The sequence below is a fragment of the Mobula birostris genome, chromosome 5 (assembly GCF_030028105.1).
Source record: "Mobula birostris isolate sMobBir1 chromosome 5, sMobBir1.hap1, whole genome shotgun sequence".
NCBI lineage: Eukaryota > Metazoa > Chordata > Chondrichthyes > Myliobatiformes > Myliobatidae > Mobula > Mobula birostris.
In genome coordinates, this window is record NC_092374.1 from 102280170 (window position 1) to 102306427 (window position 26258).

General features: G+C 45.5%; 1 protein-coding gene across 3 annotated transcripts in view; it reads right to left on the reverse strand.

Annotated features, from left to right (window-relative positions):
- Positions 1 to 373: 373 nt before the first annotated feature.
- LOC140197933 (RNA-binding protein FXR1-like) overlaps positions 374 to 26258 on the reverse strand; it is a 194677-nt gene continuing 168792 nt past the window's right edge. For 2 of the 3 annotated variants that reach the window (XM_072258551.1, XM_072258553.1), the window contains 8 exons: positions 23791 to 23900; positions 19830 to 19916; positions 15124 to 15304; positions 13038 to 13253; positions 7235 to 7435; positions 5780 to 5878; positions 3590 to 3696; positions 374 to 1301 (listed from right to left, as the gene is read on the reverse strand). In XM_072258551.1, coding sequence (XP_072114652.1) covers positions 1164 to 1301; positions 3590 to 3696; positions 5780 to 5878; positions 7235 to 7435; positions 13038 to 13253; positions 15124 to 15304; positions 19830 to 19916; positions 23791 to 23900 — 1139 coding nt within the window. In that variant the 3' untranslated portion in view covers positions 374 to 1163. The remainder of the gene's footprint in view (positions 1302 to 3589; positions 3697 to 5779; positions 5879 to 7234; positions 7436 to 13037; positions 13254 to 15123; positions 15305 to 19829; positions 19917 to 23790; positions 23901 to 26258) is intronic. The other variant, XM_072258552.1, reaches the window with a different exon arrangement.

Here is a 26258-nt window from a genome sequence, read left to right on the forward strand (position 1 = left end):
GTTCATCACCTCAAGGCAATGCCAGTAACAGATCTCTCGACAGTCAAGTGGTTTACTCCTGCTAGATGGTGGCGGTCTCAATACCAGAGTCATGCACAGCTGTCCTTGGGGTCTTTTGTAAGTAGGGTCGGGTTCATGAAGTAATTTATAAAGGAAAATGGGGAAAAAAGTTTTAAAATTAGAAGTTTTTTTTGCTGCTTATGACGGTCTCATGTTCACACACACCCCCATCTGTCCACCCCTGCAGACATAGTGGGTTAACAGTATCAAAAACTGCTGCAGCTCACAGTTATACATCTCTACCAGACACTGGGCGTTAGGTTAGTGTGATGAAAACAGCTAGGCTTAGAGTGTGTTCTTTTAAATACTGACCTTTTAAATGAAGCTGCTTTGTCCTACCTCTGACGTCCCAGATAATCTCCTTTCTGCTGCTGTCCCTGGAGCCCTTGTCGATCCATTCATCTCTCTCTCTCTCTCTCTCTCTCTCTGCATCCCTTCTTTCCAGTGTTTCTACAGTTCTAACCAGCAATGATCTGACTCACATTTTACCATTATGATTCCCCCCTTGTTTATATTAGTTGTTTTTTTGATTTACTAATCAGTGCAAGTAATACAGACTGCATTGGTTTTTTTTTCCAGTGTCTCCTCACCACAAGTGTTGCATACTCATTTCCTATGTTGCTTTTCTTTTTTAAAAAAGTTTATTTTGTCTTAAACAGTTTTAAGTAACTGACATCTTTCCCTCCACTCTCTACCAAGACTTTATTTTTTTTAAAAACTGATCTATCCACCTTCTAGAACCAAACCTCTGAAGATATCTATCAGTCACTGACCTCTGCCATCGAAACTTCGGAAAACAAAACCCCACTTTTCGTTCATACTGTCAGAAGGCACAACATCTTTATTTAAATGTGTTTTTTTGTGTGTGTTTTTTTTTAATTTCCTCGAACTTTTTAATTAAATCTCAAAAAACAGATACACATATACGTCAGAACTCCTCCCCTCAAACCTCCGTCCGGTGCGGAGCTAAGGAGCGGGCCAGTGATGTGTCGAGTCGGGTAGTAAGTAGTATTCAATTTCTATCTTTGGCAAGCTTTGACAAGCACTATTGAATAAACATGATGCAAGCGGGACTGAGATTCACGGATGGAGGCTGCGGCGTTTTACGAAACACCGTTGACCACAGCCTGCTGCTTCATGGTGGGGCCAGCTTGCTCGTGCTCCTTGGTTGCGCTGCCGTTTGGGCTAGTGACAGGGCCATTGGGGACAGCGTTGGACTCCTCTCCAGGGTCTGCTCGCTCCTGGGGGGGGGGGGGCGGGGGGGGAGAAGAGGGGAAGGGTCCAAGCACAAACATACCAGGACTGAATGTCAGCTTCCACTCCCCACTTTCCGGCACCTTCTTTCTTCCCCACCAGTGAGCAAAAACTCATCACTCACGAGAACAAGATCTGCCTTGCTCACCACCCAATACTGTTACTTATTCAGCACCCCTGTAACCCAAGCTAGTACCATTTACCCAAGTCTGGACCACATCGCTCTAAGCATTTTCCATCCACATATTTGCTCAAATGTCTTAAATGTAATTGTATCTTCCTGGACCACTTTCGCTAGAAGCTTGTTTATTAAACGCCCAATACTCTGTGTGGTAAAAGTCCCCCTTAAATCTTTCCTCTCTCACCTTTAACCTATGCCCTCTAGTTCATGATCCCCAACCCTGACCTTATCTACGCCTCGTGATTTTCAATACCTCTAAGGTCACCCCTCAGCCTCCTGTGTTCTAGGATAAAAACTCCAGCCTATCCAGTCTCTCCATCATCCCGGTATTTTTCTATACCTTCCAGCTTCATACATAGAACATTACAGTAAAGACACTTCAGCTTACGACGTACTGACCTTTCAACCTATGCTAATCAATCTAACCCTTCCCTCCTACATAACTCTCGATTTTTCTTTCATTGATGTGCCTAAGAGTTTCTAAAATATTCCTAATGTATCTGCCTCTACCCCATCCTAGCAAGGTATTCCATGCGCCCCCACTCTGGAAAAAATTCCCATGCTTTCCTCCAATCAACAAATACGCCCTCAGATATTAGACATTGCCACCCTGGGTAAAAGGCACTGGCCGTCCTCTCAATCTATGCCTATTATCTTGTACATCTCTATCAAATAGCCTGTCACCCTGCGTTGCTCCAAAGAGAAGAGCCTTAGCTCTCTCAACCTATCCTAATAAGACATGCTTTCTAATCCAGGCCGCATCCTGGTAAATCTCCTCTGCACCCTCTCTAAAGCTTCCACATCTCTCCTATTATGAGGCAGCCAGAACTGAACACAATACTCCAAGTATGGTCTAAACAGAGTTTTATAGAGCTGCAACATTACCTCATGGCTCTTGAACTCAATCTCCAACTAATGAAGGCCAACATACCATACGCTGTCTTAAACACCCTGTCAACTTGTACAGCAACTTTGAGGGATGTGTGGTTGTTGATCCCAGATCCTTCTGTTCCTCCACACTGCCAACAACCTTGCCATTAATCTTGTATTCTGTCTTTAAGTTCAACCTTCCAAAGTGAATCACGTCACACTTTTCTGGGTTGAACTCCATTTCCAACTTCTCAACACAACTCTGAATCCTGTCAATGTCCCGTGTAACATATGATAACCTTCTACACTATTCACAGCACCGTCAACCTTCAGGTCATCTGCAAACTTACTAACTCACCCTTCTACTTCCTCATTCAAATCATTTATAAAAATCACAAAGAGCAGAGGTCACAGAAGGGATCTCTGGAACACAATGGTCTCCAAACTCCAGGCAGAATACGTGCCATTTACTATCACCCCCTCCTGTGTAATCCATTAAGGAATCCTTCCTTTAGAAAGGTGATCAGGGTAGCTGACTGGAGTCTTGTATAGTTGTAACCTGACAGTCCAACTCCTGTACTCACTGACCCAAATAGATGAAGGTAACTGTGCCAGACACCACTTTCTCCACCCTGTCTCGGTTGCATGTTATAGGAGGCAAGTTTGGATGCTGTCCAGCTCCGTCTGCCAGTGCAGGTAGTTTCCAGTTAACCTCAAGGCTCCACAAGCTCTGCAATCTTAGCTCACATTAACACTGACCACTGCTTGGTACAAAAAATGCATATTCATGCATCCATCTGACAGCCTCTATCATGTCTGCTTCCATCACTACCCCAGAAACCTGCTCCACTCACCTATCACTACAACACAAAAATTACCACTTACATCTCCCTGAAACTTTCCCCCACTCACTTGAAAACTATGCCCTTTAGTATTTGACAATTCTACCCTGCAAACAAGGCCATCTACCCCAGTCACTTTTATAAACTTCAGTCAGGTCTCCCCTCGGCCTATGAAACTCCAGAGAAAATAACTCAAGTTTGCCCAACCTCTCCTTATAGCACGCACCCTCTAATCCAGGTAGAACCTCTTCTGCATCCCTCTGAAGCTTTCACGTCCTTCCTGTAATGTGGTGAACTGAAATTTTATTTTTCCTGACTCTGCTGCTTAGTGCCGTGATCGATGAAGGTGTGCCATACACCCTCTTTACCACCTTTTCCTTACCAGTTGTTTCTCCGACTCTGGCTGGGGAGTTTTCTCTGATCGTTCCTTCTGCGAGATGCGTTGTCGGCTTTGAGACTCAGCACGGGAAATGTAATCGGCCACTGTAACTGAGGTAACAAACACGTCAAGGACTGGGGTGCAGTCGATGCCCAGTGCTGGCACAGACTCTGAGCAGGACAGGAATGGAGCTTTTGTCAGTGGCCACCCACTCTAATTTGACTTCTGTTTCCCATTATGACATGTTTGCCAATGAGGCCACACACAGGTAGGAGGCGTAGTACCTCATATTCCAACTTGATGGTGTGAACACCAATTTCACCAACTTATGGTCAGTTCTCCCCTCCACTTTCTCCTTTTTCAGTCCCCATTCTGGTTCCCCTTCCACCCCCTCTCTTCTCCTCACCTGCCCCATCATCTCCCTCTGATTCCCTTATTATCATTTGTTTTGTTTGTATTTGAACAATTTGTCTTCTTTTGCATATTGGTTGGTTGTCAGTCTTGGTTTGTGTGTAGTTTTTCATTGATTCTATTATATTTCCTTGTTCCACCATGAATGCAAGAAAATGAATCTCCAGGCAGTATATAGTGACTTTGATATGTCCTTTAGTAAATTTACTTTGAACCTCCTCCCTTTTGGCCCACTCTCCTCCCCCATCAGATTCCTTTTCTTTCAGCTCTTTACCTCTTCCACCTATTCCATCCCAACTTCTTAATTCACCCCCCACCAATCCTGGTCTCACCATTCACCTGCCAGCTTGTGCTCCCCCCACTCCTGCCCACCATCATATTCTGGCTTCTGCTCCCTTCCTTTCCAGCCCTGATGAAGGGTCTTGGCCCAAAATATTGACTGCTTATTCCCCTCCATAGGTGCTACCTGACCTGCTGAGTTCTCCAGCATTGTGTGTCTGTTGCTCTAGATTTTCAGCATCTACAGAATAAGACTGTAAAACATAGAGGCAGAATTATGTCATTTAGCCCATCAAGTCTGGTCCACTATTCCATCTTGGTTGATAAATTATACCTCTTAACCCCATTTCCTGCCTTCTTCCCGTAACCTTTGACACCCTTACTAATCAAGAACCTGACAACTTCCACTTTAAAAATACCCACTTATTCTCCACAGCTAGCTGTGGCAGTGAATTCCCACAGATTCACATGTTCTACCTAAGGAAATTCTTCATCTCTGCTCTAAAGGGCTGTCCTTGTATTCTGAGGCTGTGCCCTCTGGTCTTAAGACTACTCCCACTCCTGTAGAAAACTCACTCCATGTTCACCCTGTCTAGGCCTCCGATTATCTGTACACAACTTGTTCAGAGGTCAGAGGCCTGATGTCGGTGAGTCTGGGGCTGAAGATTGGAGGCTTATAGGCAGCACGTCCTGGGGTTGAAGGCCTGCATGTGAGAGTCGACGGTGGGAAATGGGCTTGATTTGCTGTTCATCTTTTGTTCAATATAAAAATCAGAGAATGTTTACAATATGCAACCTGAATTTCTTACATTTGGTGCTTGTTGTGTTATCTTTTTTGCTGGTCTTGTTCTGTGGCATGCTATGTCATCATTGTAATGTGTGGTAACACTTGTGCACTGTCCCAGCACACCCTTAGGTGTTTTGGTGTTAAAACAAATGATACATTTCACTGTACATGATAAACGTTAACCTGTACTGCCAGGCAGAGGAACCAGAGGGGAGAGGTGGGACAGCTGGATGATCGGAAATGCTGCTGGAGGGGCCAGGGGAGCCAGGTCAACACGACCTTGATGAAAAGAACTGGAAAAGTTCAGGCAGCCAGTGCCTTTTTCCCAGAGCAGGAATGGCTAATGTGAAGGGGCACAATTTTAAGGTGACTGGAGGGAAGTATTGGGGGGGGGGGGGGGGGGAGTGATGTGGGGAGAGATGTCAGAGGTAAGTGCGTGGAACATGCTGCCAAAGGCAGATACATGAAGGACATTTAAGAGACTCTTGAATGAAAGAAAAATGGGAGACTATGGGGGAGAGATGGGTTGGACTGGAGTAGGTTAAAACGTTGCCAGCACTGTGGGCTGGAAGGGCCTGTTCTATGCTGTTGTGAAGGATGCCCAGTGGTATTAAGACTGTGTGTAGCTCCAGCACTGTAGCTGATGGGAGTGACTGTATGTATTCACAGGAGGTCTCCGGATACATCCTGCCCCATTCTGCCACCAGACACCTCACCTGGTTGCCGGTCTCGGCTCAGTGAACTGTCCAGTCTGCTACCACGGTTGCGACGTCGCCGACTTCTGTTACGTCGTGGGGGTCTCCCCTCGATCTCATCTTCGGGAAGGAAAAGAGAGCAATGTCTTCACTCTGGGTTTATTCCATCACAGAAAGCCTATTATATGGGGGGGGGGGGGGAGGAACTAAACAGCTTTAACAGCTGAAAACTGATAAATTGTCAATAGATTACTTAATTTGTCATGTCAGTAAAACTCCTTAGAGAATGCAGCAGCAATTGAAGCCCAACTTTATGCTAAATGCCTTGCATTTACAGAAATAAGCAGGATTTCAATTATTATTGTGAATTGCTTAGCACAGATAGTTTTGATTTCTATATCCAAGTACAGGTTGGTACACCGGAGGGTGGAGATCACTGTTACTTTGAAAGCAGATGCAAATAACTCATACTGCTAAAATAATGCCCTCAACATCTCTGGTAGAGAAGGAAACTTTTCATTAATGCAATATAACACTTGTGAAATGGATGATGCTTCTGAAGATCACCCAAGGGTAGAAATAAGGATTTTTACCACCCTTCTCATGCTGTTTCAAGAAGGCATTGTCTAAAGAGCCCCAGCATCCGGGTCACGTTCTCACAGCTACCATTGGGCAAGAGGTACAGATACCTGAAGTCCCACACCGGGCTCAGGAACAGCTATTTTCCCTTCAACTATTCAGTTCTTGAACCAACCGGCACAACCGTCACTTTAGTTAAGCAGCACTTAGCGCTAAAATGCAGTTTTTTGTTGTAATTGTTTTCTCTGGTTAAAAAAAAAGTATAAATTCTACACAAATGATGCATTTGATGTACATTTTCATAAATGAATCAGGAGATACAGGCTGTGAAGCTGCTGCAAATAAGTTTTTCACTGTGCTTGTGTTCAGAATCAAGTTTATTATCTCCGGCATGTGCTGTGAAATTTGTTAACTTAGCAGCAGCAGTTCAATGCAATACATAATATAGAAAGAAAAAAAGATAAACTCAACTTTGACCTCAATTAATGTAGAATTCTTACTAAGTTCCCCCCACCCCTCACACGGTCAACACTCTACATGAGATGTCCATCAGGAGATGTGGAAAGGATGTTTCCCGTGGTGGGGGAAGTCTAGGACAAGATGGCACAGCCTCAGGATAGAGGGGTGTCCATTTAAAACAGATGCGGAGACATTTCTTTAGCCAGAGGGTGGTGAATTTGTGGAATTTATTACCACAGGCAGCTGTGGAGGACAGGTCATTGGGTGTATTTAAGGCAGAGCTTGATAGGTTCTTGATTGGACACGGCATCAAAGGTTATGGGGAGAAGGCTGGTGAGTGGGGCTGGGGGGGATGGGAAAACAATCAACCATGATTGAACTCAGCAGACTTGATGGGCCAAATGGCCTAACTGCTCCTATGTCTTTATGGTCACCTACCCAAACCATTCTCATTGATGGATGCACTGTCAGACTCTACAACCCCGTCCATCATCGTGACATCGTCATCAGTGCGTCGGCGGCGGGACCGCCGGCGCCGGCTGGTGTTAGCATGGGAGTCACTGGCGTCCGTGTCCCCCGTTTGATCCGTTTCTGCATTCTCCAGCAGGCTGTAGGGGTTGCTGTCTGGGTCCTTCAGCACTGGAATGTAATCAGACAACTAATTACCAATAAGAACAGTACTCGGGGTACAGGGGTATATTGGTCAGGTTATTACGTTAAGCGGCACAACCTGATTTGGGGTGTAAAGTCTAGTACAGACCAAATTATCAGCTCCAGAGCTTGCCAGCATCAAGCCACAAATGGTCACTACTCTGACCAAAAGCACTGCAGTATGAGGGGAGAAATGCTACAAGTATAAATTTGGGGCACACACAGGGTAGAAATGTTAAATTCTAGATGACATGAGAAAGGGAACATTTAAAGGCAGATTGTGGTGCAAGTTTCTATTTTGACAAGAGTGGTGGGTGCCTGGATTGGGCTGTTGAGGAATGGTAGTGGAAACATATGCAATAGTGGTGTTTAACAAACTGTTGGACATGTGAGTGTAGAGAACTACAGTGCAGAACTGGCCTTTTGGCCCATCTTGTCCATGCCAAACTTATTCTGCCTGGTTCCATCAATCTGCACCTGGACCATTGTCCTCCATACCCCTCCCATCCATGTACTTATTCAAACTTCTCTTAAATGTTGAACCAGATCCACCATTTCCACTGTCAGCTTGTATTACACCTGCACCACCTTCTGAGTGAAAATGACCCCCCTTAAATATTTCACCCTTAATCTATGACCTCTAGTTCTTACCTGAACAGAAAGCCTGCTTGCATTAACCCTATCTGCGTCCCTCACAACTTTGTTTCCCTACACTCCATGGAATAAAGTCCTAACCTATTCAACCTTTCCCTATAGCTCAGGTCCTCAAGTCCTGGGCAAATCCTTGTAAAGGTAAGGGCCTCACCTTTGTCCCCCTGCGTCCACACCTCAGTGAATTCCGTGCCCGCCACGACGTTGAGCTCTTCTTCTGCCACCTTTGTTTCCAAGCCTATTTCTTTGGCAAGGATTCCCTACACCACACCAACAACCCTTTCTCTTCCTGGATACCTCACCCTGGTCTTCTGCCTGCTCTGGACCTTTTCATTGCTAACTGCTGATGAGACATTAACAGTCTAAACTTTAACACTTCTCTCTCCCATTCCAACCTCACTCCATCCGAATGCTCTGCTCTCTATTCCCTCCGCACTAATCCTAACATCACAATCAAACCTGTAGACAAGGGAGGTACTGTAATAGCCTGGCATGCTGACCTCTGCCTTGCCGAGGCCCAGCGCCAACTCTCAGACACCTCCTCTTACAGGATCCACTAAGGAACACCAGGCCATCATCTCCCACACGATCACCAACCTTACTGACCCTGGGGATCTCTCATCCACTGCCACCAAACTCAGTTACTGCACTCCGCATCTCCCGTTTCTACCTCCTACCCAAGGTCCACAAACTCACTTGTCCAAGTAGACCCATTGTCTCAGCTGCCCCACTGAACTCATATCATGGACTGTCTTATTCCCCCCTAGTTCAGCCCCTCCCTAACTACATCTGTGACACCTCACATGCTCTGGATCCCTTCAATGATTTCAGGTTCCCTGGCCCCCATCATCTTATTTTTACTATGGATATCCAGTCCCTATACACCTCCATCCCCCACGAGGAAGGTCTCAAAGCTCTCCATTATGTTCTGAACACCAGACTTAACCAGTTCCCCTCCACCACCACTCTCCTCTGCCTCGCAGAATTGTCCTCACTCTCAATAATTTCTCCTTTGGCTCCTCCCACTTCCTTCAAACAAAAGGGGTAGTCATGGGCACCCAGCTCTGCCTGCCTGTTTGTCAGCTACGTGGAACAGTTTATGTTCTAAGCCTACTCTGGTGACCATCCTGCACTTTTCCTACCCTATATCCTACCACTTTTCCTTTCTGCACCTGTGCTGAACTTGTCGACTTCATCCACTTTGCCTCCAACTTCCACCTTGCTCTCAAATTCACCTGGTCCATTTCTTTCCTTTCTCAATCTCACTGTCTATCTCTGGAGACAGCTTATCCACCATTGTCCCACTGACTCTCACAGCTACTTAGACTACACCTTGACCCACCCTACCACTTGTAAAAACACCATCCCCTTTTCTCAATTCCTCCATCGCCACCATATCTGCTCTCAGGATGAGGCTTTTCATTCTAGAACAAAGGAGACGTCCTCCTTTTTCAAAGAAAGAAGCTTCCTTTCCTCCACCATCTCTTCCATTTCACTCACATCCGCTCTTACCCCCATTCTCCTGCCACCCTACGAGGGATAGAGTTCCTCTTTTCCTCACCTACCACCCAACCAGCCTCTGCATCCAGCACAGAATTCTCTGAAACTGCTGCCACCTCCAATGGGATCCTACCACCCCCCACCCAATTTCTGCTTACCGCAGGACTCCCTTGTCCATTCGTCCCGCCCAACTGATCTCCCTCCTGGTACTGAATTGAAATGAATTGAATTGACTTTATTTCTTACATCCTTCACATACATGAGTAAAAATCTTTACATTACGCCTCTGTCTGAATGTGCAATGTGCAATCATAGTAATATATAATAATCTATAAATAGAACAGTCAATGTAACATAGAAATACACTCAGATCAGCGTGAATTAATCAGTCTGATGGCTTGGTGGAAGAAACTGTCCCAGTGCCTGTTAGTGCTGGCTTTTAAGCTGTGATACCATTTCCCATTTGGTAGCAGCTGGAATAGATTGTGGTTGGGGTGACTTGGGTCCCCAAAGATCCTTTCACACCTGTCTTTGTAAATATCCTGAATCACGGGAAGTTCAACCACAGATGCACTGGGTTGTCCGCACCACTCTCTGCAGAATCCTGCAATTAAGGGAGGTACAGTTCCCATACCAGGCAGTGATGCAGCTAGTCAGGATGCTCTCAATTGTGCCCCTGTAGAAAGTTCTTAGGATTTGGGGGCCCATACCAAACCTCCTCAACCGTCTTGAGGTGAAGGAGGTGCTGTTGTGCTTTTTTCACCACACAGCTAGTGTGTACAGACCACGAGGTCCTCTATGATGTGGATCCTTGCAAGCAAAACAAGTGCTAAACTAGCACCTACATCTCCTCCCTCACTACCATCCAGGGCCCTAAACAGTCCTTCAAGGTGAGGCAACACTTCACCTGTGAGTCTGTTGGGGTCATTTACTGTGTTTGGTGCTCCCAGTGTGACCTCCTGTACATTGGCGAGACCCGATATAGACTGGGAGACCACTTCGCTGAGCATCTACGCTTCTTCCGCCACAACAAATGGGATCTCCCAGTGGCCACTCATTTCAATTCCGCTTCCCATTTCATTATGTCCATCCATGGCCTCCACTGTCAGGATAAGGCCATACTTAGTTTGGAAGAACAGCACCCTATATTCCGTTTGGGTAGCCTCCAACCCGATGGCATGAACATTGATTTCTCTAACTTCTGGTAAAGCCCCCTACTCTTCCTCCCACCCCACTAACTTCTTCTCCATTTGCCATCTCCTTTTTCCTCTCACTTCATCAATCAACTTCCCATCTCTTTACTTCATCCTTCCCCCTCCAAGTTTCACCTTGTGTTTCTCTCCTTCCAAATCTTCTCAGCTTTTTTCTCTCCAGTCCTGCTGAAGGGTTTCAGGCCGAAATGTAGACTGTACTTTTTCCCCATAGATGCTGCCTGGCCTGCTGAGTTCCTCCAGCATTTTGTGTGTTGTTCGGATTTCCAGCATCTGCAGATTTTCTTTGCACTATTTCAATCTAATCAACATCTTTCTTAGGTAAGTGACCAGAACTTCACAAACATGCCACATTTGGCTTCAACATAACATAGCAACTCCTGAATATGCAAGGAATTGAGGAATGCAGATCATGCGCAAGCAGAAGAGATTTAGAGATGTTTCACACAGGCATCATGAAGGGCCTATTCCTGACTGTTCTAAGTACTCAAATATCAAATCCACAAAAACCTTGGACGCCCCTGTCCAACTGATTAAAATCCAACTCATGCTTCTTTTTGAATCTCTCTGACAATCTGCCCACCTGGCCCTCTGGTCATGGGCTCTGGCCTCCAGCTCCCTCTGTTTCTGTCATAATCAGATCCACGGGCCTGTAACTCAGAAGGTCATCAGCTTGAAACTAACGTTTTCTCTGCAGAGATCGGGCAGCAACAAGGACATCTTCAAAATGTGACCCCACAAAAAGGTGCCATCCATTATGAAGGACCCCAGTCACCTTGGACTTGCTCTCTTCTCATGAGAGAGGAGATACAGGAGCCTGAAGAGAGACCCATGAAGCTTCTTCCCTTCCATCATCAGATTTCTAAACAGACAATGAATCAACCTATCTTTGCTTTTTTTTGCACTAATTTAATGTTTTAATTGTAATTCATAGTATTATGTATTACACTGAAGTGCTGTTGCTAAATAACAAATCTCATGACATGTTAGTGTATTAAAGCTGATTCTGAGATGCTGCCTGCTTCCAACATTTCATATATACAGTGGGTTATTGTTAATTCGATTATTTGGGCACCCGTTTATTTGGGATATGATGCCACTTAATTGAGATAGGAGACTTGCTGAACAGTTTCTACCTAGTGTCAGTCATGCACACTTGCGTGGCTGTTAAGACACTACACCGTCCTTATAGTGAACAGTTTTTAAATAGCATCAGTTGTGTGTTTGTGTTTAAGTAGCAGTGATTTTTGTCGCTGATGGCTGCCAAGAAATAAACAGCAAGACAATTCAGAACTATTTGCTCACTGCAAAACAGCATTCAGTCTTCAAGATGCCAGAAACAGCTGGCAGTGAAAATGAAATGATTTCACTACTTCAGCAAGTTAGGAGGTACAAAGAATTTGAAGGTATAAAGTACTGTATGAAGGCAGAACATTATTTGCACTAGGTGCCTGCATTGATCATCTTCCTTTAATCAAAAGAACACATCAAAAGTGCAATAGATAAATTTCTCTGTGAATATCTTTTTTTTTTTGGCATCCGTTAGTCTTGCGAGACCATGGATCTGCGCCTGGAAAGTCTTCACTCTCCAGGGCGCAGGCCTGGGCAAGGTTGTATGGAAGACCAGCAGTTGCCCATGCTGCAAGTCTCCCCTCTCCACGACACCAATGTTGTCCAAGGGAAGGGCATTAGGACCCATACAGCTTGGCACCAGTGTCATCGCAGAGTCTGATTAAGTGCCTTGCTCAAGGACACAACACGTTCCCTTGGCTGGGGCTGTGAATATCTATAAGGAACTAAGACTGTTTTATACTACTGTGGTAGTATTAGTAGTGTTTCAATTCATTCTGTATTTTATTTAAATACATAATTTGCTTCTCATCAGTTAAACTGCAGTTTGTTTTTTTTTTAAATATACCTTTTTAACTATTTCCATGAAACTTTGGCTAATTGGGGCAGCCAAAATGCACTGGTACTGATGTGTCTCAATGAACCAGAATCCACTATTTCAGAATTCCAACTGGCTGCCATTGTTGTTTGTGGGAAGTTGAGTGTGCATCAGCTTCTAACATGGCAACTGGATACATGCCAAGATGTCCTTGCAAAAATTTTATACATTTCAATAAAACCACACACATTTCACGGTTTAAAAAAAATGCTGACAGGTGTTTGAGTTGGAAGCCAGAACCACTGGTTTTCCTTATAAAAGAGGGTTACAATGAAATTACCTGCACTGATTGAGGAAGTGCCCCCTCGCCCTGCACCGCGACCCCTCGGGTTCGGGGCACCCCCTCGTCCACGACCTCCAGTTGGCCTCCTGCGGTTGGTATCCGAGCCCTGCCGGCGTTCCCGGTCTTCCTCTGCCTGGCCAAGTGACCAATCGCTCGTCTCATCCCGACGCTCCGATTCCGTTTCGGAAGCATTGGAGAAGTCAGAGTTGTTGTCTGGAGCAAGGAAAGCACCAACATTAGGGAAGAATGTCCTGTTGTGATGGTAATTACAGCAAGTATTGAACTGGGATATTTATATCATATCTGTCATCTCTATGCTTGGTGGGTCAAGGACACCAGTGATCAGGGTTCAATTCCTGCCACTATCTGTGAAGAGTTTGTATACCCTCCCCATGACTGTGAGAGTTCCCTCCACGTGCTCCAGTCTCCACCCACATTCCAAAGATGTACAGGTTAGGGCTAGCAAGTTGTGGGCACGATTGGAGTTAGTCTGAGAAAAGTTATAGGTACTCAGGCTGTCTGTGGTATATTTTATTTTTCATCCAAGCAGACTCTTAGGTCAAGCAGTAGAATTCAGATTTACATCTTGCCTTCTCCTTCCATTGTGACTCAGAAAGTGGCACTCACAGCCCAGAGGCAGGCCAAGTTCAAGTTTCAAGGGGTTTTGTGTGTGTAAGCCAGACCCACATACCAGTGCAGCTTCTTTATGTGAAATGCATTCAGCCACATCAAGCTGTTGTGCAAATCGATCGGGCTGTTAAGTAGGTGTATTCTTCATTAGGCAGGAAACCGAGTTCAAGAGCTGTGAGCGAATGCTGCAGCTCTATAAAACCTTGGTTATATCTGAGTGTTGTGTCCAGTACTGGGGTATTGGAGGAGATGAGGGATTAATACCAGAATCTGAATGCAGAACCACAAATAGCACAGCAAGGAAACACAAAACTAATCGATAAGCTTCTTGACCTTGGCTTCAATACCTTCTTGTGCGCCTGGATGTTTGGTTCCCTCATTTACAGACCCCAGTCAGTTTGGATTAGCAACAACATCACCACCACAATCTCCATCAACACAGGTGCACGACAAGTCAGTCTGCTTAGCCCCCTGCTCTACTGGCTTTACACTGATGACTGTGTGGCTAAGCACAGCTCCAACGCCATATTCAAGTTTGCCGACATCAGCACTGTGGTAGGCCAAATCAGCATATGGAAGGGTGATTGAGAATCTGGCTGAGTGGTGCCACAACAACAACCCGTACTCAGTGTCAGCAAGTCAAAGGAGCTGATTATTGACTTCAGGAGGAGGAAACCAGAGGTCCTTGAGCCAGTCCTCAAAGGTGGGGAGAGTCAGCAACTTTAATTTTCTCGGTGTTATAATTTCAGGAAGATCTGTATCTGGCCCAGCATGCAAGTGCAATGACAAAAGAAAGCATCGCATCTCTACCTCCTACTCTCCGTGTGGTGGAGAGCAAATTAACTGGCTGTATTACCGCCTGGTATGGTGTGGCCCAGCTCTCCTCACCATTGAGCACATCTACATGGAGCATTGTCACAGGAAAGCAGCAGCCAGCATCAGGGACCCCACCACATAAGACATCCTCTCTTCTTGCTGAGCCATCAGGAAGGTGGTGCAGGAGTCTCAGCACTCATACCACCAAGTTCAGGAACAGTTATTACCCCTAAACCATCAGGCTGTTGAACTCACTCAACTTCACTTGCCCAATCATTGAACTGTTCCCATACCTATGGACTCACTTTCCAGGACTCTTCATCTCTTCCCCTTGATATTTATTGCTTATTTATTATCTTTCTTTTTGTATTTGTACAGCTTGTCATCTTTTGCACACTGTTTGTACACCCAGTTGGTGTGGTCTTTTATTAATTCTATTGTGGTTATCGAGTATGCCTGCAAAAAATGCATTTGAAGGTTGTATATGCTGACATACATGTACTTTGATAATATATTTACTTTGAACTTTGAGTTCACAAGTAGCGAATAATGAATACCTGTATTAATCTATTAACAAAGCTGAATTTGACTGTAAATGTTTGGAATGATAAACAGCAGCAAGCTGGAGGACACAAACCTCGCCGGCCTCTCCCCCGGCCACTGTAAGAGCGCGAGCTATGCATGGAGGAAGCAGTGCTGTCATCTGTGGCATATCCACGCTCCTTGTCAGCGCGACTGGACAGTGGCCGGTACCCCACGCCGATCTGACGGAGCTGCTCGTCGATCTGCAGCCTCTCCAAACGCAGCTGCTCTACCTCCTGGTTTGGGGAAGGAGAGACAGGAAGGGATTAGGCTTCTACCACACTGTTCCATCATTTTCCCTCTTTTCCTAAATGCAAGGTACCACAGGGCAGCAAAGAACTCACACATTGCCCTCCCCACCCCCCAGCTTCACCTATCAGATATAAAAAAACAAAGCCTTTGACCTCAGGACCCTAGGCACTGTAACACCAGTCCTTTCTGAAGTCAGTCTGTTTGGGTCCTCACAAAGAAAACTAGGGCAGTGTTGGATCCAACCAAGGAATAAAACCTGTTGTGGCTGATGAAAGGGTATGGGACATCCTGAATCTGTCCCATTGAAACTACATAACGGAAGACAATAGGTGAGGCAAAAGTCTGAGGCACATATATAGAGCTGGGGCTGGGGGAGGGCTAAGACTTTTGCACAGTACTATAGTAATTTATGCATTACACTATATTGCTACTGTAAAAAAATGTGAGTGATGATGTGAGTGAATCACCTGATTCTGATATGGTTCTCTACTATGGACTACTACTATGGGAAGGGGGCAGGGAGAGGGGAGGGAGTGCGAAGCAGCAGAGAGACATTCTGTAATGATCAATAAATGGAATCGAATGACCTTGGCTGATGTCTCAGGGCTGGGTGTGTCTGCACCTGAGACCTCACCCCCCACACTCCTCCTCTGCCACCTGACCCACATCCCTCCCATGGTGCTCCACCTCACTATTCCCAACAACCTTGGTTCCTGCCAGATTTACAAACTCACTCCTCACTTCATGTTAACAAATGTGCAAAGGTTGTGGGCATCCTAGCTATGTGCCTGAAACTTTTGCACTGTATGGTATATTGTTCCTCAGCAGCTCCAGCACGCCTACTGGGACACAGGTCGCCAACAGTAGCTTGCCAGAGTATTCTGCCCTGGACTAGTTTTTCATGTTGTCTCAAGGTGTAGCCCATCATCTTCCTTCCTCTGACAAGGACGAGGTCTTTTGAGCTTCTGTTGGTGTTTCTGTAGGCTCTGGATTTTTACTATGCTAGCCCCATACCGAACCCTCCTCTTTTGGTGGTCAGGTTTGGGACCGTCCATGGTGGAGATGTTTGTTAAAGGTGCATTCCTGTCATTGAAGGCACATATCAAGAAAGATCTATTTCGTCCCTTAACCTTCTGGTTAGTTGTACATCCATGGAGCCATCCTTCAACACTAACAGGGAGCTATATATTGGATATCTGGAGTTTGGAACAGACACCAATATTGAATATTCAAAGCAGTTCTGCTAGTTGAGATGTGCTGCCATGTAAATCTGTCAATTTCGCTGACTTTATTCCCAATGTCAATGTAGATGAGCATAGCAATTGAAGCTATATTTAATAATTTATTGTTTTCTTTGAGGTTGAAGTATAAAACATTGTGTCAGGAGAGTGAGATTCTCTTGGACTCTCTCTCTCCTGGTGGTTTGCTGTGTAAATAACTTTTATATTTTCCCTTTACAGTTTGTGTGGGGCTCAGTTACAATCTGGTTGAATTCCCTTCACTCTCAGGCTGTTACATTGGATCCTGGCAATTCTTGTATAGCATTTACCCATCCAAGCAAACAAAATTCTGGTATTCTAGCAAGATGGTGGCGTGCTTGGTCGCAGTGGCCTCTCTGGGCCCAACAAATGGTGCAAATGTGTGACTCTGTTGAATAGTGGCAATAAAAAAATATTTCATTGATGAGAACACCAGAGGGGGAGCTGCATCACCTCAGTGTTGCATGGTCCAGACCCCAATGCTGCTGCGTCGCCTGCTGCAGCCACCCAGTGGAGGAAGTACCAGAGGCAGGGTGAGAGCAGAGGTGCAGTGGGCATACTGGAATCCATGCTAGGTTGGGGGATTAACCTCTGCAGGCCAGCCCTCCCACCGGTACTGCTCTCCAGTGTTTGCTCCCAGGCAGACAAGTTGGATTGCCTTCATCTGTAGCTGACTACATGAGTTGAGCTACTGCAGTGTGCTGCTTCTTGCAGAAACATGGCTCCAGGACATATCCCATGCCATGCCACTCAGGGACTGGTGCTGATATTATTTTGCAACTGTACGTGCTATCATAACTATGTGCTGTGTGTGACTATATATACTGTGTTTTTTTTTCTACCTTGGCCTGGGAAGAACACTGGTTCATTTAGCCGTATATGCATACGGTTGGATGACAATTAAACCTGAACACCCTAGGTAAGGGTCTCAAACTGAAACATCGACTGTTTCTTCCCTTCAGTTGCCTAACCTGCTGAGTTTCTCTAGTACTTTTGTGTATTGTTACACAATATTTACTGGAGGCATTAACATATGGCCTGTGCTGAGTAAAATTTCACATATTTTGTTTTGTATAGTGGTGAACCTCTGTCCCAGAGGTTGGAGAGACTGGATAACTAAAAGTATAATGGTGGAGGTAGGTGACTCCTTGGAGGATTGGAGAACTGAAAGCAATTGGGTCAATCATGACCATACTGAATGGTGGATCAGGCTTGAGGGGCCGAGTGGCCTCCTCCTGCTCCTATTTTAAAGATTAGTTTTATTTGTCATGTGTACATCCAGTGAAGCAACCTACAGCCTGAGGATGTACTGGGGCAGCCCACAAATGTTGCTGTGCTTCCAGCACCAACATAGCATGCCCACAACTCACTAACCCTAACCCTTAGGAATGTAGGAGGATACCAGAGCACATGGAGGAAAACCAGAGGGTCATGGGGAGAGTGTACAAACTTCTTACAGGTATTTGAACCTGATCTTCAGATTGCCGGCACTATAAAGTGTTATGCAATGCATTATCCTACTGTGCTACTCCCACTTTCTTTTGCACAGCAAGATTGCACACTGCTAAACTGGCTGCATTGTGATGACACTTCAGCACGCAGTTCTCTTGGATTCTGTAGCATGAAGCAGGCTGTAGCATTGGTAGATGATTAGGACCCACGATGTGAAGTACAGACAAAGCCACAGGGCATTGCACTAGGTTAAAGTCCAAGCAAAGTTTGCTGGCAAAGCATAATCCCAGAATTTACAGGTGTGATTAACTGGCTCAAGCCACCATGTAGGGAGAGTGAGACCAAGCTGTCAGCGAATGCTGAACTATAGGAGCAGCTGAATGCTTAAAATACCTCAGCCTTACAGGGACTGGCAGAAGGCTGCATGCCTGCAGTTCAGTGTTGTCAGGAGGGTGGGTGAAGATGTGACTTCCTGAGGGGCTGCACAAAGCAGCGCGCTCTCCCTGCAGAGCTTGGCCAGAACAAGACACTTCACCACCGCTGGCAGCACAGCTAAGGGTCATGACATCAGGACAAATTTAGACAAGTGATGAGCTCGGAAAAATCTATTCCCAGGGTAAGAAAGTGCCAATAATTAAATTAACAAATGTCACAAAAGATATGCATGTGGAGTGGACAGCTGTACGTTATGACCTCTGCCCACCAATACATGGTCAAGAGACATTGCTAGCCTCTTGTACAAGCTGGATTCTCTTGAGCATGTATAATCCACACCATGTAATCTCACTGCTGCAGTGTCTGTCCCTTGGAGTTGTGTTCCAAGACTAACCAGCCCTACAGCTCACCAGAACACACCATTTCTCAGAGGGGTCAGAAGTAGAAAGGGTGAGCAGCTTCAAGTTCCTGGGTGTCAACATCTCTGAAGATCTATCCTGGGCCAACATATTGATGAATTTAAGGTGGCATGCCAGTAGCTACGTTTCACTGAGTTTGAGGAGATTTGAAATGTCACCAAATTTCTACAGATACAACATTGAGAGCATTCTGACTATTCCATCACTGTCTGGTATGGAGGCTCCAATGCACAGAATCGGAAAGGGTTGCAAACTCAGCCAGATCCATCATTGATTTTAGCCTCCACAATATCAATGACATCTTCAAGATACAATGCCTCATGATGGTGACATCCATCATTAAGGGCCCTCAGTATCCAGAATGTCCTCTTCTCATTGCCACCAGCAGGGAGAAGGTACAGGAGCTTGAAGACACATTCAATGCTTCTTCCTCTCCAAATTTCTGAAAGGTTCCTGAACCCAAAAACACTACCTACCCAATTTGCACTCCTTTTCCATTATTTAAAATGTATTTCTTGCTGTAGCTTCTAGTTTTTAATGTATTGCACTATACAGCCGCACAAAAGAAGTCAGGACAAATGTCAGTGATAGTAAACAAGGTCATTAGGCCCACCAGTTCAGCGATGGACTAATGTCCCCTCTCTGCTTCCCTTTTTTGTGAAGATATCAATAACTTTTCAGAAGTACTCAATTTTTATCACCAATGCTCTTTTACACGCTAACTCTCCTGTTAAGGTTCTGACTGTTGCAGGTTACATTCATTGTAGTTATAAATACATGTATGATTCTGCATAGAAGAGCACACTGGTTACTGTTTGGCTCCCCACATAGCGGCAATAACATATCCCAAAGGCAGAAAACCACATGACCCCTCCCCTGCTCTGCCTCCCCCCACACTGCCAGCCCCATAAGGTGAGATCAACCCATGGCCAAAAATGCGTTACCGTCAGATAGGACAGGTGATACTCCAGGAGTACTTGTGCATTGATGAGATTCTCCTTAGTGCCAACGAATGTGAACGGAACCATTCCCTGTGGAAACGAGAGACACATTACAGATGACCTGTTGCCTCTCACGCAAAGCGAGGATGCAGGGATGTGTGCGTGACCACAACCAACCCAAAACCCAGATTAATGGTGTTCCGCAGGGATCTGTTGTGTGATTTTTATAAATGGCATGGATGAGGAAGTGGTTTACAGATGACACCAATGTTGGGGGTGTTGTGGATAGTGTACAGGTTGCCATATGTCTATCAGGAAATTGACAGGCATTAAGCTGAGCAGCAGCAGCGGATGGAGTTCAGTCTGGAAAAGTGTGAAGTGATGTGATTCACTTTGGAAGGTTGAACCAGAAGACAGGTTACAGGATTAGTAGCAGGATTCTTAACAGTATAGAGGAACAGAGGGATTGTAGGTCCATGTCCATAAATCCATATGCCTTAACCACCCTGCAAATTAGCAAGGTGGTTAAGGCGTATGGTGTGTGAGTCTCATTTAGTGTGGGGATTGAGTTCAAGAGTCATGAAGTAATGTTACAGCTCTATAACACTCTGGCTAGACCATATTTGGAATATTAAATTTTGGTCACTTCATTATAGAAAGAATGTGGAACCTTTAGAGAAGGTGCAGAGGAGATTTACCAAGAATTTGTCTGCATTACAAAGCATGTCTAATGAGGAATGGCTGAGCGAGCTAGGGCTTTTCTCTTTGGAGTGAAGGAGGATGACAGGTGGCTTGTCAGAGGTGTACAAGATGACAAGAGCCATAGATTGAGTGGATAGCCAGAGATATTGTTCCCCCTCTCCAGAGCAGAAATGTCTAATACAAAGGTCACTAAGGTGTTTGAGAAAAAATATGGGGGCGAGAGGGTAGTGATGTCAGAGGTGCTTTTTCAAAAACCAGAGTATGTGGAACACATTGCCAGTGGTGGCGGTAGAGTGGGCCAGGTAGTGGTTAGGATGGATCTATCCAGGATCTATCCACGGAGGCTGGTGGGGTGGTAGCTGAAGACAAAAGGAACCCTTTCCCTGCTGGAACAAGGGTAGTGAGACGACAGAATATTGGTTCTGCATCTGGATCTAGAAAAAGAACACAACTTAAGAGTCAGAAAAGTACAGCACAGAAACAGGTCCTTTGGCCCAACTAGTCCATGCCGAAACATTTTAAACTGCCTACTCCCATTGACCTGCATTAGGACCATAGCTTTCCATATTCCTACTATCCATGTACCTATCCAAATCTCACTTAAACGTTGAAATCGAGCTTGCATGCACCACTTGTACTGGCAGCTCATTCCACACCCACAAACCTATGTGCAGAAGTTTCCTCTCGTTCCCCTTAAGCTTTTTGCCTTTAATCCATGATCTCTGCTTGTAGTGGAATTCAAATGGGTGGCCACTGCGAGATCCCACTTGGTCTGGCGAACAGAACGTAGATGCTCGGTGAAGCAGTCTTCCAATCTGCATCGGGTCTCACCGATATACACAAGGCCGCACCGGAAGCACCAAACACAGTAAATGACCTCAAAAGACTCACAGGTGAAGTGTCACTTCACCTGGAAGGACCGTTTAGGGCCCTGAATGGTAGTGAGGGAAGTGGAGGGGCAGGTATAGCACTTGTTCCGCTTGCAAGGATAAGTACAGGAGGGAGATCGGTGGGGAGGGATGAACGGACAAGGGAGTCATGTAGGGAGCAATCCCTGTGGAAAGCAGAAAGTGGGGGGGGGGGGGGGGAGGGAAAAATGTGCTTAGTGGTGGGATCCTGTTGGAGGTGGAGAGAATTATGTGCTGGACACGGAGGCTGGTGGGGTGGTAGGTGAGGACAAGAAGAACCCTTTCCCTGGTGGTGTGGCAGGAGGATGGGGTAAGAACAGACGTGCATGAAATGGAAGAAATGCAGCTGAGGGTAGTGAGATGGTAGATGGTGGAGGAAGAGAAGTCCCTTTCTTTGAAAAAGGAGGACATCTCCCTCATTCTAAAATGAAAAACCTCATCCTGACAGCAGATCCTTCTAAATTTTCTCTGTACTGTCAATTTTATTTACATCTTTTCTGCAGGTAAGTGACCAAAACTGCACACAAAACTCCAAACTAAGCCTCACCAACGTCTTATACAACTTCAACATCCCATCTCTTGTACTCAGTATGTTGATTTATGAAGACCAATATACCAAAAGCTTTCTTTTCGACCATACCTACCTGTATGCCACTTTCAATGAATTATGGACCCCTATTCCCAGATCCCTTTGTTCAGCCGCACTCCTCAGTTCCCTACTGTTCACTGTGTAAGATCCATCCTGGTTGGTCCTACTGAAGTACAACAACTCACACCCTTCAGCAATAAATTTCAGCTGCCAATTTTCGGCCCATTTTTCCCAGCTCATCCAGATCCTGCTGCAAGCTGCAATAGTTTTCGTCACTGTCCAATACACCTAATCCTGGTGTCATCCGCATATTTGCTGATCCAGTTAATCACATTATCATCGATTGTTGCTACAGATGACAAACAACAACGAGCCCAGCACTGATCCCTGCAGCACCCTAGTTACAGGACTTCAGTCAGAGAGGCAACCATCCACTACCACCCTCTGGCTTCTTCTACAAAGCCAATGTCCAATCCAATTTACTACTTCATATCATCCTGAATGCTGAGCAACTGAACCTCCTTGACCAACCTCCCATGCAGGACCTTGTCAAATGTTTTACTGAAGTTCACATCCACAGCCTTGCCTTGCATCAACTTTCCTGGTAACTTCCTTGAAAAACTAAGATTGATTATACATAATCTGCCACGCACGAAGCCATGCTGACTATTCTTAATCAGTCTATGGCTATTCAAGTACTCATATCTGGGCCATAGAAAACGTAGGAAACCTACAGCACAATACAGGCCCTTCGGCCTACAATGCTGTGCCGAACATGAACTTACTTTAGAAATTACCTAGGGTTACCCATAGCCCTCTATTTTTCTGAGCTCCATGTACCTATCCAGGAGTCTCTTAAAAGACCCTATTGTATCTACCTCCACCACTGTTGCTGCCAGCCCATTCTATGCACTCACCACTCTGTGTAAAAAAAAAAAAAAAAATTACCCCTAACATCTCCTCTGTACCTACTTCCAAGCACCTTAAAACTGTTCCCTCTTGTGCTAGCCATTTCAGCCCTGGGAGAAAGCCTCTGATTATCTACATGATGAATGCCTCTCATCTTATACACCTCTATCAGGTTACCTCTCATCCTCTGTCGCTCCAAGGAGAAAAGGCCAAGTTCACTCAACCTATTCTCGTAAGGCACGCTCCCCAATCCATAGTAGTGGGAAAGTTATTGGATGGTATTCCGATGTCAGACTCACTGCCGATAATGTCCTAGTTTATTTTTAGAACCTTTCTTAACAGTGGAACATCACTGGCTAGCCTCCAATCCTCTGGTACCTCACCTGTTGCCAAGGATGATTTAAATATCTCCACTAAGGCCTCTGCAATTTCTGCACTTGCTTCCTGTAGGGTCCAAGGTAACACCTTGAGGGGCCCTGGGGATTTATCCATCCTATTTGCCTCAGGATGGCAAACACCTCTTCCTCTAATCTGGAAAGGGTCCACGAAGTCGATGCCGCTTTGCCTCACTTCTATAGACTATGTCAGTCTTCTGCGTAAATACAGAAGCAAAAATTCATTCTAGATCTCTCCCACCTCATTTGGCTCCACACAAGAATTACCATTTTGATCCTCTGAACTTATTTTGCCTATAATTAGACCAGTTCCTGAACCTGGCACCTGTTGGTCATACTGGACAGAACTTTTGAGGCGAAGCACTACCCAAGAGTTCTGAGGAGGCCTTCAACAAGCAACGAGCTAACTAACACTGCTTTATCGTAATTTCACTGTTTCCCTTTAGACTCAGAGTACTCACCTCCTCCCGGGGCAATTTCTTATCATTGTCTCCTTCAATTCGAACCCTCACGACACCGGACTTATCCACAATCTCCTGAATCACTTTCCCGTTCTTACCGATAACTTTGCCTGTATTGCAGACAGTACAGACACATATGAATGGTTAGCTAGGATAGAGGCATGTAGCACAGAAAAAGAACCTTCACCCACTGAACCATGCCAGCTATCAAACACTTTATTTGCCATGTACATTTACATGTATTAGGAATTTGCTGTGGTGTGTTGGTCAGGGTGTGACATGCAAAAAAGTTCAAAAATTATAAAAAATATTAAAATTAAGATTAAAGTACAAATGCACCAACACATAAATACCAGCATGTAACAATATAAACAGCAAGGTAACAAACCAGGTAAGGTCACAGATCTCTCAGTGGGTGAGCATCTGGGGGACAGTGACCACCGGTCCCTGGCCTTTAGCATTATCATGGAAAAGGATAGAATCAGAGAGGCCAGGAAAATTTTTAATTGGGGAAGGGCAAATTATGAGGCTATAAGGCTGGAACTTGCGGGTGTGAATTGGGATGAAGTTTTTGCAGGGAAATGTTCTATGGATATGTGGTCGATGTTTAGAAATCTCTTGCAGGACGTTAGGGATACATTTGTCACGGTGAGGAAGATAAAGAATGGTAGGGTGAAGGAACCATGGGTGACAAGTGAAGTGGAGAATCTAGTCAGGTGGAAGAAGGCAGCATACATGAGGTTTAGGAAGCAAGGTTCAGATGGATCTATTGAGGAATATAGGGTAGCAAGAAAGGAGCTTAAGAAGGGGCTGAGAGCAAGAAGGGGGCACGAGAAGTCCTTGGCGAATAGGGTAAAGGAAAACCCCAATGCATTCTTCAATTATGTGAAGAAAAAAAGGATAACAGGAGTGAAGGTAGGACCGATTAGAGATAAAGGTGGGAAGATGTGCCTGGAGGCTGTGGAAGTGAGCGAGGTCCTCAATGAATACTTCTCTTTGGTATTCACCAATGAGAGGGAACTTGATGACGGTGAGGACAATATGAGTGAGGTTGATGTTCTGGAGCATGTTGATATTAAGGGAGAGGAGGTGTTGGAGTTGTTAAAATACATTAGGATGGATAAGTCCCCTGGGCCTGACGGAATATTCCCCAAGCTGCTCCATGAGGCAAGGGAAGAGATTGCTCAGCCTCTGGCTAGGATCTTTTATGTCCTCGTTGTCCATGGGAATGGTACCGGAGGATTGGAGGGAGGCGAATATTGTCCCCTTGTTCAAAAGGTTTCAGACAGTAGGCTTATTCAGAAAGTCAGAAGGCATGGGATCCAGGGAAGTCTGGCCAGGTGGATTCAGAATTGGCTTGCCTGCAGAAAGCAGAGGGTCATGGTGGAGGGAGTACATTCAGATTGGAGGGTTGTGACTAGTGGTGTCCCACAAGGATCTGTTCTGGGACCTCTACTTTTTGTGATTTTTATTAATGACCTGGATGTGGGGGTAGAAGGGTGGGTTAGCAAGTTTGCAGATGACACAAAGGTTGGTGTTGTGGATAGTGTACAGGATTGTTGCAGATTGCAGTGAGACATTGATAAGATGCAGAAGTGGGCTGAGAAGTGGCAGATGGAGTTCAACCCGGAGAAGTGTGAGCTGGTACACTTTGGAAGGACAAACTCCAAGGCAGAGTACAAAGTAAATGGCAGGATACTTGGTAGTGTGGAGGAGCAGAGGGATCTGGGGGTACATGTCCACAGATCCCTGAAAGTTGCCTCACAGGTGGCTAGGGTAGTTAAGAAAGCTTATGGAGTGTTTGCTTTCATAAGTCGAGGGATAGAGTTTAAGAGTCACGGGGTAATGATGCAGCTCTATGAAACTCTGGTTAGGCCACACTTGGAGCACTGTGTCCAGTTCTGGTCGCCTCACTATAGGAAGGACGTAGAAGTATTGGGAAGGGTACAGAGGAGATTTACCAAAATGCTGCCTGGTTTAGAGAGTATGCATTATGATCAGAGATTAAGGGAGCAAGGGCTTTACTCTTTGGAGAGAAGGAGGATGAGAGGAGACATGATACAGGTATACAAGATATTAAGAGGAATAGATAGAGTGGACAGCCAGCGCCACTTCCCCAGGGCACCACGGCTCAGTACAAGAGGACATGGCTTTAAGGTAAGGGGTGGGAAGTTCAAGGGGGATATTAGAGGAAGGTTTTTTACTCAGAGAGTGGTTGGTGCGTGGAATGCACTGCCTGAGTCAGTGGTGGAGGCAGATACACTAGTGAAATTTAAGAGACTACTAGACAGGTGAAGGAGTAATGCGGGGATTGGCTGAGAAGGAGCAGCTGATTTAAAAAGCCGGTCGTGAGCATCGAGGAAAACAGACCTTCCAGGTCAGAGGAGGCGTGGCAGGTGAAGCTAATTACTCAAGTTATCAGCTAATATAAACAAGGTTTGCTGTAAGGGAGCGGCCTTGTCGAGGGA